The sequence below is a fragment of the Camarhynchus parvulus genome, chromosome 11 (assembly GCF_901933205.1).
Source record: "Camarhynchus parvulus chromosome 11, STF_HiC, whole genome shotgun sequence".
In the NCBI taxonomy this organism is placed as follows: Eukaryota; Metazoa; Chordata; class Aves; order Passeriformes; family Thraupidae; genus Camarhynchus; species Camarhynchus parvulus.
In genome coordinates, this window is record NC_044581.1 from 19,015,491 (window position 1) to 19,032,205 (window position 16,715).

General features: G+C 47.0%; 2 protein-coding genes across 5 annotated transcripts; one reads left to right on the top strand and one right to left on the bottom strand.

The window, feature by feature from the left end:
• Positions 1 to 1,451: 1,451 nt before the first annotated feature.
• Positions 1,452 to 13,552, bottom strand: TK2 (thymidine kinase 2). 3 transcript variants are annotated; one of them, XM_030956255.1, is made up of 10 exons: positions 13,268 to 13,552; positions 12,087 to 12,124; positions 11,275 to 11,349; positions 9,884 to 9,937; positions 7,891 to 7,980; positions 6,473 to 6,546; positions 3,884 to 3,972; positions 3,518 to 3,597; positions 2,237 to 2,317; positions 1,452 to 1,839 (listed from the first exon to the last, which is right to left on the bottom strand). In XM_030956255.1, the coding sequence occupies exons 5-10, from the start codon at positions 7,972 to 7,974 to the stop codon at positions 1,741 to 1,743; spliced, it is 507 nt and encodes a 168-aa protein (XP_030812115.1). In that variant the 5' UTR covers positions 7,975 to 7,980; positions 9,884 to 9,937; positions 11,275 to 11,349; positions 12,087 to 12,124; positions 13,268 to 13,552; the 3' UTR covers positions 1,452 to 1,740. The 3 variants fall into 3 exon arrangements, with proteins under 3 accessions (XP_030812115.1, XP_030812113.1, XP_030812114.1); XM_030956253.1 differs by lacking the exon at positions 13,268 to 13,552 and adding an exon at positions 12,670 to 12,801; XM_030956254.1 differs by lacking the exons at positions 1,452 to 1,839; positions 2,237 to 2,317; positions 3,518 to 3,597; positions 3,884 to 3,972; positions 13,268 to 13,552 and adding exons at positions 5,184 to 5,518; positions 12,670 to 12,801.
• Positions 12,814 to 16,695, top strand: LOC115907990 (chemokine-like factor). Of its 2 annotated transcripts, XM_030956257.1 has the most exons (4): positions 12,814 to 13,214; positions 13,290 to 13,448; positions 14,632 to 14,727; positions 16,307 to 16,695. In XM_030956257.1, the coding sequence occupies exons 1-4, from the start codon at positions 13,053 to 13,055 to the stop codon at positions 16,409 to 16,411; spliced, it is 522 nt and encodes a 173-aa protein (XP_030812117.1). In that variant the 5' UTR covers positions 12,814 to 13,052; the 3' UTR covers positions 16,412 to 16,695. The 2 variants fall into 2 exon arrangements, with proteins under 2 accessions (XP_030812117.1, XP_030812116.1); XM_030956256.1 differs by lacking the exon at positions 16,307 to 16,695 and having other exon boundaries at positions 12,900 to 13,214; positions 14,632 to 14,914.
• Positions 16,696 to 16,715: the final 20 nt, after the last annotated feature.

Genomic DNA, 16,715 nt, shown 5'->3' on the forward strand with positions numbered 1-16,715 from the left:
GAGCAGAGGGTAGGGCAGCACCTTCCTGGAGCCAGACTGCTGCTCAGGTCCGTGGTGCCCACGCAGCACAGGAGCACGAGCGGGCAAAGCCAGAGGGGCACTGAGACCACCCAGGCCTCAGAATGCCCTGACTGCTGCCAGGGAGGCTCCACCCGAGGGCTCTGCATGGCCCTCAGAGCTAGAGCTGACAGGAGGAATCATTTCCCTGGGAAGGGATACAGCTCTTCCCATGCTAAATGGAATATCTGCAAGCCTCTGAACCTTTTGTTTGCTGGGTACCAAGGGATCAAGAATGAACACTGACCTGACCATGGACATCAAAATTCCAACAATCCACCCTCATTGCTGTGAGATCTCTCCACTACCTACTCTTACCCTTGCCTTCCATACTTTGTACTATTTTTGTACCTGAATAGAAAACCCAAAGAGCTGCACCCCTCCTCCCTACTGCTATTCAGTTGTTAGAAAATCACAGAATTGTGAGGTTGGAAGGTTGGAGGTCTTTGTGTCCAGCCTGTTCCCAGCACTGTGACCCAGCCGGGAGCACCGAGTGCCACCCCCAGACCTGCCCGGGAGCCGCAGGGGCAGCGTGGCTGCAGTGCAGGGACACCCAGCCAGCCTGGCCAGGACCCTCAGCAGAGCCTTCCCATTCCTGCCCAATGGCTGTCACCCCAGTTAGCTGAGGGTCAGCTCAGTGCCCTCCTCCAGACCACCAGAAAAGGTTAAACAGGGCTGTTCCCAGCATGGATCCCAGGGGATCCCATTCCCACCACCCTGGGCCCAGCCAGCAGCCTGGTGCCATCCCAGCCAAGCTGGGGCTGCAGCTTCTCCAGGAGATGCCATGGGAGAGGGGCCCAAAGGATCTGCTGAGCTCCAGGGAGACACATCCACAGCCTTTCCCTCACCAGGAGGGGCACCTGGCTGGGGAAGATGAGGTGGGCCAGGCAGAACCTGCCCCTCCTAAACCCAGACTGGCAGGGGCTGATTGCGGGGTGATCCCATTGTTGGTGAGCCTGTGGTTGGTGAGCCCGTGGTTGGTGATCTTGGGGTGATGCCATGGCTGGTGATCCCATGGTGAGCCCGTGGTTGGTGATCCCATGGTGAGCCCGTGGTTGGTGATCTTGGGGTGATGCCATGGCTGGTGATCCCATGGTGAGCCCGTGGTTGGTGATCCCATGGTGAGCCCGTGGTTGGTGATCCTGTGGTTGGTGATCCCATGGTGAGCCCGTCCATGCCCTGTGCTCACACTCAGGATGATCTGCTGGGCCCCAGGGCCAGGCTGACAGCTCTCTACCTCCCTCGTACACACCCTGACCCTTTGGGTGTTGTTTCAGCCCAATTCACCCCAAGGGGGGCATTAAGAGAAATCTCAGGTGCCCTCCCTCAGAGGAACGTTGTAATAAACCATTTATTTCAAATTACAACAACAGGGTTGACTTGGGGGGGGGGGGCAGGGAAAAAAAGGAAAGTTACTTCTAGGAAGCAGCAGTGAAGTGGGAAATGAGGAAAACAGCCATATTTTAGCTGAACAGAACTGACACAATAAAGCTGTTGGAAAACCTAAAAACACAAAGGGAATTGATTCACATTCTGTTCCTGATTGGTACCTGATCATTTCAGAGATGTAAGTCCACAGCCTTCTACAAAGCATAGTGCAAAAACAATACCTATTATATTTAAATATTAAAAATACCAACTCAGACTTCAGTAGATGATTTCTGATACAACAGTCACAGGCTTCTATAAACAGTGCTGTCTGTTAGCTGGGTTCAGTATTTGGTCCCGGTTTTCTTCATACTTCTCTATCATTTTCTGCATGTCATGGTCAGCTCCAATAACCTTGGAGAGAAGAGGATGAACACTGGCAATAGATGACACCATAAAACTTGGTTTCTTTTCACCAGAACAGAACAGGACTACCAGTGCAGCCAAACTGGGATACTCCTATGGATTTGCCCATGCTGCTTTCTGCTGGGAATTTGGCATTCCCTGAAAAGCTCCACGGCTGATCCTGCAAGCAATCCCAGTGAACAGCCCCTCAAATGCCACTGCAGAGAGGGCAGACGCCACTACTGTGCTACACACCAACAGCTATCACGTTTGTCTGAGGTTGTCCTTCCCCAAAAGCTATCAGAAAAGCAGATTTATTTACTTTTACCACTAAACAATGCTCCTATTATTTGGAAAGCACAACATCCCCACATGCCTAATTGGTTATAATAAAAATAATACTCACAAGTACTGGGCAGGACACTTCAAACAGTGCACGTTTAATGAGCCACTCTTCATAGAGTTCATGAATAGCTTCTAAATATTCCTAGAAAAGAGGCACTGGAATAATACAAATGCCCAGGGATGACACACACATTGCAATCTTTATCCATTGGGAAGTAGTTAAGAGACACATATGAAAGCCTGCAACACATATTTCCACTAACAAAAAATAAAAACCATCAGAAGGTTTTTGAGAAAAATTAATTCCCAGTACAAAGTTTAACTCCAGGAAGACCTCAAAGACACAGCTTACAGGAGCACAGGGCTCTCAGCTCCTTTTAAGATCAAGCAACCGTGATTCTCTCCCACAGGTAAAATGTGGTTCAAGATTTTACAGAAAAAATATACAACAAAGTAAGGACAAAAAGGGCAAGGCTGCAAAGAATATGTATGGGAGGCACTTTCTGTGTCAGTACATTTCCCTAGAATTCCCAGTTCACTTTCTGATAACTCAATTTCCTCTAAAAGCTCTCCTGCCTGTCATAAACTGGCTTTTTTCTTCATGGAGACCACTTCACATTGCTCATTCATAACTGCTCTCCTCTTCTTCAGCAGAGCTGCGAAATAATACAAGGGCTCTTCAAATCCACTACAAGAGGATTTATTCTCAAAATTTCAATGGCCCAAAATTTAGCTCTTTGCACAGATCTTCAACTGATGATTGCTTCTCCTGAGCCACCCACCCTAGGCTGCATTCATGTCTGGTCAGGCTCCTTTAGAAGCCTTGTGGCACGAGGGGCCGTGCTGTGAACTGGCACAGAAATCACTGTTCCACCAGCACAGCTTGTTTTAAAGCAGATTCCCAAGCTCACAGTTTTCAAGGAGCTGCTTCCTTTCAGCCACTGCAGGGACACTTTTCATGCACAAACGTCCTGGAGGGAGCAGACAGCAAAATGCCCACAGAAACCTCAGCACCTGCAAGGCCAGGCACCCATGCTACACCTGGGTGCTTTTGTGCCATTTCATGGTACAGAGGCAATTGGCTTTTACATCCTAGAGAAGATTACCAGTTGATTAATGCTGCACCTAAAGTCAGCTACAGCAGAACACCTGGGAGAGTCAGCATGCATGACAGATCATTTTTAAAAAATAAATTTAAATTCAGTATTCAGGGTTTAGTTTGCAGTGGAAACAGCTGCATCACATTCTGGCAATATACTCAGGATACAATTTTAGTATTTAGATTGGAATTGTTCTGTTTTCAAAGCTCCTTGTAAGCACATGTATCAGAGGAACTCCTTACCAGAGGAATGACTTTTTCCTCTTCCCTGCATCTTGTCTTTAGCCTCTCATAACAAACTTCAGGAGATGTCTGCAAATAAACTGCAGGAACAAAAATGTTAATAGTTATGTTCAAGGATCAGCTTTTAAAAGCAAATAAGAAACTCACTTCAGAAACTACAGAAGGGAAGGATCCTGGCTTGGGTACCACCACTGGACCTCCTCTCACCCAACCCATGAACCACCCACAAACCCAAGCTGTCTGATGGTGGCCACTTTCATACTGAATAATGTGATTATTTATGACCCAAGAAACAAGAATTATTTTCTTCTCCCAGAAAGGAAACCCACCCACAAACACAGCCCTCCAGGCCCATCAAGATGTTACCTATCAAATCAACTGAAACATCAGTGTTGTTCTGGATCCAGTCAAACCATTCACTTAGGACAGCATAATCCACCTCTGGCATTTTTCCACTGAACAAACACAAGAGGCATCACTCACTGAGCTGCATGCAGAGATCAACTCCAAACTCTCATTTTGCTCACCTGACCACAAGCCCTCCCCATTGACTCCAACACTTGTGAAAAGAAGCCCATGCAAATAGAATTCCACATAAACCATTGTTTATAAAACAGAAAGACCAAATCTTTTCCTTTTTTTAAAGTTCTCAATGGTATTTATTGCTCAGTATCAGCATCAGTTCAAATCTGTCCCAGGGCATGTCACCAGAAGGGCTGGATTTACTGAGCAGCACCAACAATTCCTTACAGAAGCCACAGTAAAAGGCAGCAGAAATATAATGTCCATGTGTCAATAAATTTATTCCCACTGTAAGAAATATTTGTGGAAAGAGTAGTGAAATACTCAATATGCTTAACTCTGAACTCTGAGCACAGAATGCTGGAGACAAATGTCCCAAAGCTATCTCAGCAACAACAATAAAGTATCAGACAACTCAAGTAAAAGGGAGTTACTGAGGACATGTTAAGAATCACATACTATGTTTTTATTAGTGTATCAATTTTCATTGATTACCATATTCCAGACTGTCAAATATTACTAATTTCACAGTATCCTCTCTGCAAAACTGGTGACAATAACACATACTCCATACTCTTTCCTATACACTTCTGCAATACAAAAAAATTTTAAGAAGATGGAGTTGGGAGGTTCCTGTGCTCCCCAGCTGAATGATTAAGACCAGTTAGGTCATTTTAAATAGGACTGAAGAAAAATATTCCACAGATTTCTAAACCAGTCCCCTGGCAACTTCCTTTGATCATTTCCAAAAATGAGCAAAAGTAATACAGATGTTTCCCTAAGTATGGAAAAAAAGCAAAATCCCTGTTTGTGCCACATCCCCTCTGGATCTGCCATGCAGAAATGGGGTAACACTGCTCACTGCTGCTCTTCCTGATAATCACAGCAATTCTGGGGAGCAGGGATCTACATCAGCCAAAGTCTTATTGTGCTGCTTTTCTCCAGGATAGATGGGGGAAATAGGAAGGCTGAAAGGAGCTGGAAATAAGAAAAACTTCACTGTTCTTACCCTGAAAGACAAATACATCCAAGTCAATTCTGCATTGACCTGCCCTACAGACAGCACATCTCTGCTTTTCCTAGGTAATCCTGGGAGGATTCTGGCTCAAGTTCCATAAAGATACAGGGTATATAAAAGGCACAAAATGGTGTTTACATTTCCAACGTTTGCTGGCATTTGGTTCCTACCAAGTCAGGTTTTTACTGCCTAAGTCCAACATGACCAGAGTGAGTTTCTACCCTAACCAAAGATGGACTCAGAGGGACAGTGAACTGCAGTGCTCACCTACAGCACACCCTGCACACCCCTGTGCAAACACTTAACACTCACCTAACACAGCCAGACTGACACCGTTTTTATTGTGTCACAAAACAGCTACTTTCATACATTCCTCAATTATTCCTTCTTTTATTTATAATCCTTTTACATATTATTTTCTTTTGGCTTGCTGTTCATTCTATCAGCTGCCTTCTAGCTTGCTGTAACAAAACAAAGCAAATGCCTTTTTTCAACATTTAAAAAGTGCAAAACATCTTAGATGCCCTTAAAATTGTTATTATTAACTCACAGTGTTGCCACAAACAGATTTAGCCTCAGAGCAACCAAGTCTTTAAGAAAAAAAGCACTTTGTCTACAATGAAAAAAGAAGCCAGTAACTAAAAATGAGGATATTCCAGGCTGCTTGCACTGTGTGTGGACTGGGATGAATAAGAACTTCCAGAGGCTTCCCCATGGCAGAGAGGTGCTCGTGCAGCATGGGTGACACCTTGTGGCACAAACTGGGGTTTGTCACTGTTCCAGTCCCTCAAGGCCACTGAAAAACCCTCTGAAACCCATCTGTCACATACACTCCTCAACAGAAATTCAGCACTCCAAACAAACACACAAAACCCTGATTCCTGCACTATTTCAATTAGTTTGGGACAGGTGAGTTACACCTAGGGCAGTTAGGTGTAACTGTCATAATTGTTCTTTCTTTACTCACAGCCTACCAAGGCTTGCAGTCTATTTTGATCCTGTCAATCCTGATTCTGAGTAAGAGCACAGGACTTGAGACCCCTGGATGCCAGGCTGGCTAACACTGCCCAGTTCTCTACACTCTTATTCTTTCTATCTTTGTGGTTTTTTACCTGGCCAGCATGTGTTTGATTCAAGCAGGATTTGGGTATTCAGCTGGAGAGCCAGTAACTTCAATAGATGGTGCCTAAATAGTACTGAGTCCTAAACACTCAGGAGCACTGCTGGGAAAGGTTTTCCAGAGTCCTGCAGGAGGTGGGCAGCACAGCCCATACCAGACACACTGCCACTCCAACACAGAACTGGCATGTTTCACAGGCCCCTTAAATGCACATTACCAAAGGAATTATCATTTGATTAGATATCTATTTAACATAATGAATCCAAGAAAGTAAAGCAGAAAACCACATGCCTACCTTCGATACAGGTTCTCCACAAAAATGTGTTTTGCACTGTGAATCGACCGCTCCATCATCCTTATGGGGGAAATCTGCAACACAGAACCTGACTCTGTACATCTTCATGCTTGTTTCTTTTCACACTCACATGGCACATATGAAATACAATTTTCAGATCTTGTGAGAAACAAACTTACTGGGAGGGTGGGAACCACAAAGCAAACAAGGCTCCTCATCTTACTCTGATTTGTTATGCAGACACCAGTTCAAGGCCAAGTGCTCAGCATTCAGCTGAGCAGGGGAAGGTAACTCAGGGTACAAAAAAGCAGCAATCCATTTGGGATCTGCAAGACAGTGGGAACTACTGCTCCCCAAAGTGCTGCTCCATCCCAAGCATTGCTGGGTCACAGCACACAGCTGACATCAGACACATTCAAGAAAGGAAACAGGACTTTTAAAAGAAGTGACTGCAGCTGACAGAGCCCTGCCTCAGCCAGCCCTGCACGTGTTCCACCAGCACTTCATGTTGGAGCAGGGAGATCCTCTGACACTCCTGGGCCTGGCAGAGCAACTTCTCACCCAGGCTTCTGCACATTAACAAAGCAAAAATGGCTCCAGCGAGGCTTAAATGACAAAAAAAGCGCAGAGGGAAATCCTCAGGAATTCTTGAATGAACTTCTTCTCCAAGAAAACAGTATTTCTATTGTCTTGGAAAAACACCTCTTCCAAAAACCTAATGATTATATGTGCCACTTTCATATTTGGCACTGCCAACAGTTTGTCCTGACACCAACTCAGAAAACAGAACATAAGAACAATCAGTAAAATAGAAGCATGGCATCTAAGACCAGGTCTTGTAATCAGGGAATGGAAGACAGCATAGAATGTAACAAAAGGTGTTTGAAGGAAAAATAATGTAGAAATCTTGATAAGAAGGTAGGATGTGAAATTTAATATTAAAAAAAAGAAAAAATTACAAGAAAGAAAGGATGTCAACCACCTGAAAAAGGAATAGAAAATGGTAGGGGAAGTATTTTGCATAAACAGAAGAAGCAAAGGTTAAATTTGTACTAGACAGCATGAAGCAGTACTATGAATTCTAACAAGAGATTACTTGGTGTTTGCCAAAGATTTGAAATAATGAAATTCCAGACAAGTCACTGACATGAAACGAGGAAGAGATTTGTGCAAGCCTAGCCCTGGAGGGTGTGCCCAAAGAGCAGCATCACTTTGGGGAAGTTGTGAGCAGGCAGGAGGCAGAGGTTTTATCCTAGAGCACACACCGAGCATATCAATGTGCACCACAGAAATTCCTACTCACTGCAGGAACAAAGAATCAATGCACACAGCATCCTAACTCTTGAATACAATGTTAAAAGGATTTAGCATTCATAACCACATCTAATTACTCGTAAAATTAAAAGAAGTTTCCTTACCATGGGCCTGGTGTGCTGCTCCAGCATGGTCAGCTGGACATAGGTCTGCAGAGTTATCCCCCACCTTGATGCATCCTGGTACATTAAGCCCTGGGGTCAGAGATGGAAGCAGGACAGATGGACATTTGTTAGGACAAACAGCACAACAGGGAGTTGGGTATTTAGGAAACTTTTCCCTACAACAGCATGGCTCTAAGAAGTGTGCTAAAACAGCTGACATCAGGTTTGACCAAAATGAAGTGATCATTTACTCTCCACAATGGAGATGCAGAATTACAGCCCTGTCCCTACAGACACCGAGTGGGAGGATGGCTGAACTCAGCAGGAATTAGTTACTCTGCACATGGAACAGTCACAACCAGCTAATGGAAAAAACCTACCTACCACACTACTTTTGTGCCCTGACAGACCCTCAGTGCACCCAGTGCATCCAGAAATTCATACAGGGTTCTAAGTATGGTCTGGGCCTCAGAAAAGGTGTCCTTTAACACAGGCTACTCCTCCCAAAGGATCCTCACAGCAGCTCTCAGGTAGCTGTTCCACTTTCTGATTGCTGCAATTCCACACTCACATAGAACTTAAAGCAACCATCTATCCTGCACAGCAGAGAAAGGATCTCACTCAAAATAAAGCATCATTCAGTGTCTTTTGGCTGAGGTGACAAGTTTTAATACAGCAGCAAAGGTTCAGCCCACAGGTCTGACCTTCTGCTTTGCTCCCTGCCAAGATCAGACTTTCCCACTGCTCCAAGGCTGCTGTGGTGTCATGCAACACATGCCCCACCCCTTTACTAACAATCAGAAAGGCATCAGCAACTCCTAGGAGGGACAATTTACTGTTCCAGAGGGCCTGTGCTAACACTGATGGTATTTAACACATGTCAGGGCAAGTATGGCTTGGGGTGTGTCCACACTGCAGATTGCAGAGCACAGACCCCTGCCTCAGCCACCCTGGGGTTTCTGCAGAGGGGCTGAGCCCCAAGGGACCATTCCAGCATGCCATCAAGGCCAGTGTGCAGCTGCAGCTGGGACCCAAGAAGCCTCAGCCACCCAAAAGACAATGGAAGCCCTCAACTCCTCACTGGGCTGAATTTTCCTTACCTGCAGCAGCCACAGGATCACAGATTCATGCAGGGTTAAAGAGCTGGAATGGACCTTAAAAATCACGCAGTGGCACCCTTGCCATGGGCAGGGACACCTCCCACCGTCCCAGGCTGCTCCAAGCCCCAGTGTCCAACCTGGCCTTGGGATCCAGGGGCAGCCCCAGCTGCTCTGGGCACCCTGTGCCAGGGCCTGCCCACCCTGCCAGGGAACAATTCCTCATTGCCAAGATCCCATCCAGCCCTGCCCTCTGGCACTGGGAGCCATTCCCTGGGTCCTGTCACTGCAGTTCCTGAGCAATTGTCCCTCTCTGGGTTCCCTGCAGCCCCTCAGAGGCTGGCAGGAGCTGTGAGCTCTCCACACAACCTTCTCCTGTCCAGGCTGAGCAGCCCCAGCTCTCCCAGCCTGGCTCCACAGGGGAGCTGCTCCAGTCCCCTCAGCCCCTCCATGGCCTCCTCTGGACTTGTTCCAACAGTTCCATGTCCTTTTTATGTTGGGGGCTCCAGAACTGTTCACAGATCTCCAGTCAAACAACATTAACTGACAGATCCACCCCTCACCTCACCTCCTTCCCTTCTTTGAAACAGGCACAACAAAAAAAAGCACATTTAGAACCAACTGCCACACTCAGGGCTTACCTTCCTGGGAATTGCTTTAACTCACCCCACTGGACACCCAGTCCTTGCCAAAACCACATTTTATATGCAGAGTTTCTATTACATGCATGTCTCAACCACAGTAGAAGCTCTTTTGCTTTGTAGAGCTTTAGTTTTGGCTGTGTGAGATTTGGATCACACCTTTTGTAGCAGTTTTGCTGGCTGATAAAAAGCCATCACACACGTCTTGCTAAAAGAACAGTCACTGTAACTGCAGGGATAACTTCTGCCACTTACCAGGATATTATGACCTCGAACATTCCTCCACTTGGTCAAGGGTTCCTTCAAAACCTGGTTTAAAAGAATTACTCCATGTTAAATACATCTTAGATTCAAAATACTTAATGTGCCCCTACAAGTGTACAACTATTCTTCAGGAATACTTGTGCAGTAAATCAGAGCATTCAGGACTTGTATTGGAAAGTTCATGACACTTAAAAAACCAGCACTGAATTCTGTAACACAAAAGGTAATAATGAACACTGCTAAAAATAGAGACATGTCAATATCCAATGTCTTCTTAGCATTTTTAAACACCTCCTAAGCCTGGAGAGAATTTTTTTTTAGTCAAAATCAGCACCACGGAAGGGAAAGAACAGCTTAGCAGAGTACTTGGCATTTCAATGACAAGACCATCCCCTCACAAATTAACTTCTCAGAAAGTAACACTTGTCAGCAAAGGAAGAGGATCAGACTGCTACCACATTCGTTTTCATTTTATTTTTGTGTTCTAACAAACAAGATGTATTCTAATCTTTTACAAAATGAATCAGAAAAGCTTCTACCCTGAATAGGGAAAATCACAAGAGACCTGCCTGGTTCAAACAGGGTCTAAATCTACAATAATGCTGTAGAGTCAGGCCTAGGAGTATCTCATCAGCCTGGGAACTTAAGTAGCTACTTTAAAATGCTGCACTGTATGCAAATTAAAGTCTGTTATCCTTTGGATTAATAATTAATTACTTCGTAAGGACAATTCCTGTTAAATTACCAAATAACATCTGGCAACCCAGCATTTCTATGAGGACTCCTAAAACTTATTGCCAAATGTGTTGCCAGGTCTGTTGGGGAAAGCATTAATATCTGTTGTACAAGAACAATTGTTCACTAAGGTTTGACCTTGATTTTGTTTAAAATGCAACAAGCCTGCCCTTCCCCTAACCTGGTTCTAAGCAATATGAAATCAAATACCAGATCAGTCTTAAGAAACCTCCAACAGATTTTCCTTTTATTAAAAAAGCTATCTATTCACTGGGATCTCTGTTACATGGCACAGGTATTTTTACATAATAATTCTTTACTTTGCTTTTACCAGACCCATCTAAGATTTCAGTGACATGAAATAGCAAACAGGCAAGTCCAAACATGCCCATGCTCTGTGGGTTGCTGTCAATTTATGAAGGCACAAACACTGATTCACAGGTTTTTCTGGTATTTTGGCATCCTGTACATACCACGTGTGATCTACATTTCTCTGCTGCAATTTGGCTGTAAAAAGTTGGGGTGGTGCCCCAGCAAGCCCCAGGCTCAGCCCCTGCTGCTCCCTCCTCTCGCACCCAAGGACATGTTGGATCTCAGACAAGCTGCTCAGTGAGGGAAAGAGGGACAAAGAAATGTGCATCCAGTACCTCAATGTTGGTAGTCTGTGCAAAATAATCCAGGCATGTTGTTTTTCCACTGGCAATGTTGCCCTCGATACAGATCTGGTGAAAAGCAGAGTCGCTTTGAGCCCCGCGCTGTGGCAGAGCAGTGACAGAGTGTCAGGAATGCCCCCTGCCCATTCCAAGCTCCCCACGCTGGGAGCAGATTATTTCATGGGATCCCTTTGGGTGCTGTGACTCTCCCAGAACATCACTTGTTCCCTCCCTGCTACCCCCACAGCCAGCCCCTGTTCTGCTTCCAGCTCTCCTCCCCTTCCCAGGACCCCAGCGATTCCAGAGGGTCACCCGCTGCTCCCCACTCTGCCACAACCCACCTCAGACACCTGACTCCCAACTCAAATAAGTGCCAGCTGGAATAACAACCTCAGCATCCATTAGATAGCTTAAACCTTAAGAGGGATCACGTTTTTATTTTCAGAAACCTAAACAACTAAAATAAACTCAGAGAATTTTTTTTGAACTGTGTTAAAATAATTTATAGCCCAGGGGGGTTATGTAAGGCAATGGCAAGGCTACACATGCAAGAGTGAACCCACGCTGCCACCTGTCCTGACACAAGCCCTCACAATTTTTGCACAGATCTCCCACAATTTTACTACAATTTTCAGAACTAGGCCAGTGTAGCCTTGCACAGAGTATGAGCCAGTGACAGACACACCACACAGTGACACAGCTATGGCATACGGCTGCCATTACACACACACACAAATTATAATGGAGTTACAATGAAAGAGGCTGCATTTTTCACTTTGTTTTCTGAACAAAATGTTAATACTTACAATTCTCTTTCTAGCATCTTTTTTTATCAAATGTTTATCTAGAATGGAAATAAACAACAGTTAAATCAAAGCAATTTTCATAACTTAGTTATACTGAGTCTCTTAATGTGAGACCCTCCAGGCCAGTTTTTGGTAATTATTGGGTCATGTAACAGCCACATTGTGGCACCGACAGACACAGATTTAGCTAAAGCCTGTCCCTGACACTGCCAAGAGTCCGACGGTGACTGCTCACACTTTCACCGATTTTTGCTCCATCTGCTGCTCCTCAGTAGGTCTGAACAGGGGAAAAATAAATTTTGGAAAGACCAGCTGGAGCAGCACCAACTGGCCTCACAGGCCCGGCGGGGTAAGGGCGAGGATTACAGAGCAGCTCCCAAACAAGCACCTTACACCTCAAAACAGCGGCAAAAACCTGTCCGAGCCAAGCTGAGCTTACAAGGCCCTCCACCCAGGCAAGCAGCAGGAAGGCAGGGACGGGTTGGGCGCTCAGAGCTCCAGTCTGACGCCGCTCCTGCTCCCCCGGAGCCGCTGCCGGGTCTGACCCCGCTCCTGCTGCCCCAAAGCCGTTCCAGAGTCCGACCTCTCTCCTGCTCCCCCGGAGCCGCTGCCGGATCTGACCGCGCTCCCGCTCCCCCGGAGCCGCTCCAGCGCATCCCGAGGGCTCGCACGGAGCCGAAGCCGGGCCCAGGGGCGGCCGCCCGGCCCAGCCCGTCCCGCGGCTCCGCCCCGCACTTACGGTCGGCAGCGGCGCGGGGCCCGCCCGCTGAGGGGCCGGGGACGGCAGTGCCCGCGCCCCGCCGGCCCCACGCCCAGGCCGCGCCCCTCGCCGCCACATTGCCCATCCCCGCTGCCGCCCGGACCGCGCCGCACCGGACCGGCTCCGGCCCGCCCCGGCCCTTCCGCCGCCGAGCCATCACTTCCTCCGCCCCGGCGCTCTGAGGCGGGGCTGCTTCAGCGCCGGCGATGGCCCCGGCATCACCTGCGGGATCGGCCCCGGGATCTCCCCGGCTCCCGCCGTCCCGGAGTCCCGGTCCCGCCGCGCGCCGCCCGGCCGCCACAGGGCGGGTGCAGGTGGACCGGGCCTTCCCCCGCTCGCCGCGGGGCGCGCTGAAGATCTCCCGCACGGTACGGCCGGGGGCGGCCCGGGGCCCGCGGGCAAGGCGCGGGCCGGCGCTGACCCCGTCCCCTCCTGTCCCGCAGCTGGTGGCGCTGGCCGCCTTCATCTGCTTTGCGGCCTCGGGCGCGCACGGGGCCTACACGGCGCTGGCCGGCATGGAGACGGTGATCACCTTCCTGTTCCTGCTGCTCTACCTGCTGAGGCTCGACGCGCGGTTGCGGTTCCTCTTCTGGCCGCTGGCTGTGAGTACTTGTGGGCTGTGAGTACTGATGGCTGTGAGTAGCCGTGTCCCCGGCCGTGAGTATTGATGGACTCTGGGTACCAGTGTCCCCTGGCCGTGAGTACCAGTGTCTCATAGCTGTGGGTTCTACTGTCCCCTGGCTGTGGGTATGGCTGTCCCCAGTGTCCCCTGGCTGTGGGTATGGCTGTCCCCAATGTCCCCTGGCTGTGGGTATGGCTGTCCCCTGGCTGTGGGTATGGCTGTCCCCAATGTTCCCTGGCTGTGGGTATGGCTGTCCCCAGTGTCCCCTGGCTGTGGGTATGGCTGTCCCCTGGCTGTGGGTATGGCTGTCCCCAATGTTCCCTGGCTGTGGATCCTGCTGTCCCCTGGCTGTGGGTATGGCTGTCCCCAGTGTCCCCTTGCTGTGGGTCCTGCTGTCCCCTGGCTGTGGGTATGGCTGTCCCCAGTGTCCCCTTGCTTTGGGTCCTGCTGTCCCCTGGCTGTGGGTATGGCTGTCCCCAATGTCCCCTGGCTGTGGGTATGGCTGTCCCCAATGCTCCTGGCTGTGGGTCCTGCTGTCCCCAGTGTCCCCTTGCTGTGGGTCCTGCTGTCCCCTGGCTGTTGTGGCCGCTGGCTGTGAGCACCAGCAGGCCTGTGACCTGGAGGGATCACCTGTCCCAAGGGACGTGTTCAGCAGCCCAGTGATTGTTTCTGTACAGGTAAGGCAAGCCCCAGTGTTCTGTGGAGGCTGAGGCAGGTTCTCCTAACAGAGTGTTCTGTTCCATCAGTTCCTGGGCAGCTGCTGGATCTGATAACAGCCCCTCCTGGCACAGGCACTGTTTGCCTCGTTGTGTAACACCTTCACATCACAAATTAGTCACACACATTCACTCAAATACTAACAAGGTCTCCTCTTACCTCCCTTTTGTACGTGTATTTGCTGCCTCGGTCTCTCAGGTGTAGCCAAGTTGCAAAAATTTGATGCAAAAACAACAGAAGAAAGGTAAAACAAGGAACTTTTACTATAAATACTCTTTTTGTGATCAAACCACTGGGTGTCAGTGTCCTCTCACACAGATATTGCTGTAACTGTTTTCATGGCAGTCCAGCTGTTTTTAACCATTCCTTTTGTTCTGGGAGCTCTCCACACTCTCCTTCAGGCCTGTATTTCAGAATAAATATTTTGCTTCCACTGGCTGTTTCAGGATATTTTCAACTCGGTGATTGCAGCGTTGTTCCTCCTCGTTGTGGCCTTGTTTGCAATAATAATCAAGACCAACAAGGGAACATTGGTTGGAGGAGTAAGTAGGAGCATTGTTAATGAATTTCAGTTCTTAGAGTGCAGTGATTTGAACCTCCTAGTACACTCACATTGTGGTAGGACCACGCAAACAACTGTCTTGGAAGAACACTCAGCAGTAGCAAACAAGTTACATCCAGTGTATCTCATTAAAAGAAAATAATCCTCACAATCACTTGTAATCTAAAGGTGTTACAAGACTTAGGAATTACTGCAGAGAAGTACTAAAACACTGAAAATTTCTATAGTTTTTAAGTAACCTACAATTGCTACCATAGCTTGAAATCCTGTGTGGGAGAATCCCTAGCTCTTTTAGGACTACCCACTTTGGTTACTACTTGAGAAAAAATGCCAACTGTCCTAAAAAGAGTTGAAACTTTTTAACAGACACGCTGGTACCTCCCTCCTGGCGTGTACATTGTTTTTTCTGACACAAACTGAGGAATTAAGTCAGTTAAAAAGGAGTTTTGTTCATACTGTGATTGTAAGAATTTTGTGTTATTAAGATGAAATCAATTTAATAGTTGAGTAACTGGTATTTTTAATTCAAATGGCAATTAATGTAATTCACCTTAATAAACAATAAGGAGGGAAAGAAAACCCCTCAGTTTTGAAAGTCTCTAGAAGTATAAGATAAGCTGAAATGTGACAAGCAACCAAAAGAAAGCTAAAAGCTGCCACAGAGCTCTTTCAAACTCAGCTTAGGAGGTGGTGAGGGGGAAAGCTGATGGCTTCACTGGCAATGGCATCCTAAGCAAAAAGGAGACTTTCTGAGAGAGTGACTGTGCTGGAATAGAATTTATATTCTCAGTGGTGAAGTTCACAGAAATTAAAGGTGGGAGCAGGAGACTGAGCAGGTAGCTGGGAACACAAGTTTGGGTAGAACATGTGACATCTTCAGTGCTGGAAGGGACAGAATCTCCCCCAGCCTGAGGCACAAAGTGCCTTGAGCTGGGCTCTCCCAAGAGCTCTCCTGAAAATAACTCCCCTGATCAGATAATGCAGTGGTTGTATAAAAAACCCACTGTGCACATGGGATGGGGCTGAAGGGCAGGAGCTGAGTGAGTTAACTCAGTGGCTTTTCTGCAAACACATTTTCCCAGTTACCTTCCTGAGGTTGTATATTTTTTAAATAATTAGTACATTTTCTTCAATTTGGGATATGTTTCCCATTTAGAGCTTCAGAGAAGAAGAGCATTTTTCTGCTGGGCTTGTTTCTAGGAATACTGACTTTCCCTTGACTTTTATCAGGGCCAGTCCCATTAATTAAGCAGCCCTTAAAGAGACAGAAGGGCTTTCATTTAGGATAAAAGTATTGTCTGGCATAATGCAGCGTTGGCTTAGCTTTGAAGGAGAGCACCACACTACCTCCAAGGCCTGACACAAACATCAAACAGAGCAGGCTGTAGACAGCTCTCTGAAAGCCTGATGGGATGTAAATGTGGCTGTTATTTAATTTATCAGCTATCTCAAATCACACACATTTTCAAGGCCAGAAACAAGTATATGTTAACTGATGAGTCACTACAGTAAAAGTTCGAGACTGAGTGGGGGAACTAATTTTATGGTAATTTTTATAGGTGTTGGGTCTTATATTGCTTGTTCTCTGCATTGTCGACGCAGTTCTTCTTTGCAAGAAGATTAGCCTTGATAGAGGAAGAGGAAGGAGTGCTCCTGCCAAATAAGAATGACATGTTAGTGAAAGAATGAGTTCTCCATTCTGTTTTCCCACTCTCTTTTAAAGAGTTTGTGTTTTCATGTGCTCACTTTTGAATTTCCTGTGCACTGATGTTTCTGCAAGTATCATTCATAAGGTTTTGTACTTTTCCAAATGCAGTTTCAGCATTGCAATTTCACCAGTTAAAGCTTCGGGAAAATTGTCGTGTTTTTCTAAACTTAATTATGTTTTTACCTGTATGAAAATTATTTTCATGGTTGTCTTCTTTCTCTAATAAAAAGAAAATACAAATGGGCTTAAGTGCATTATTT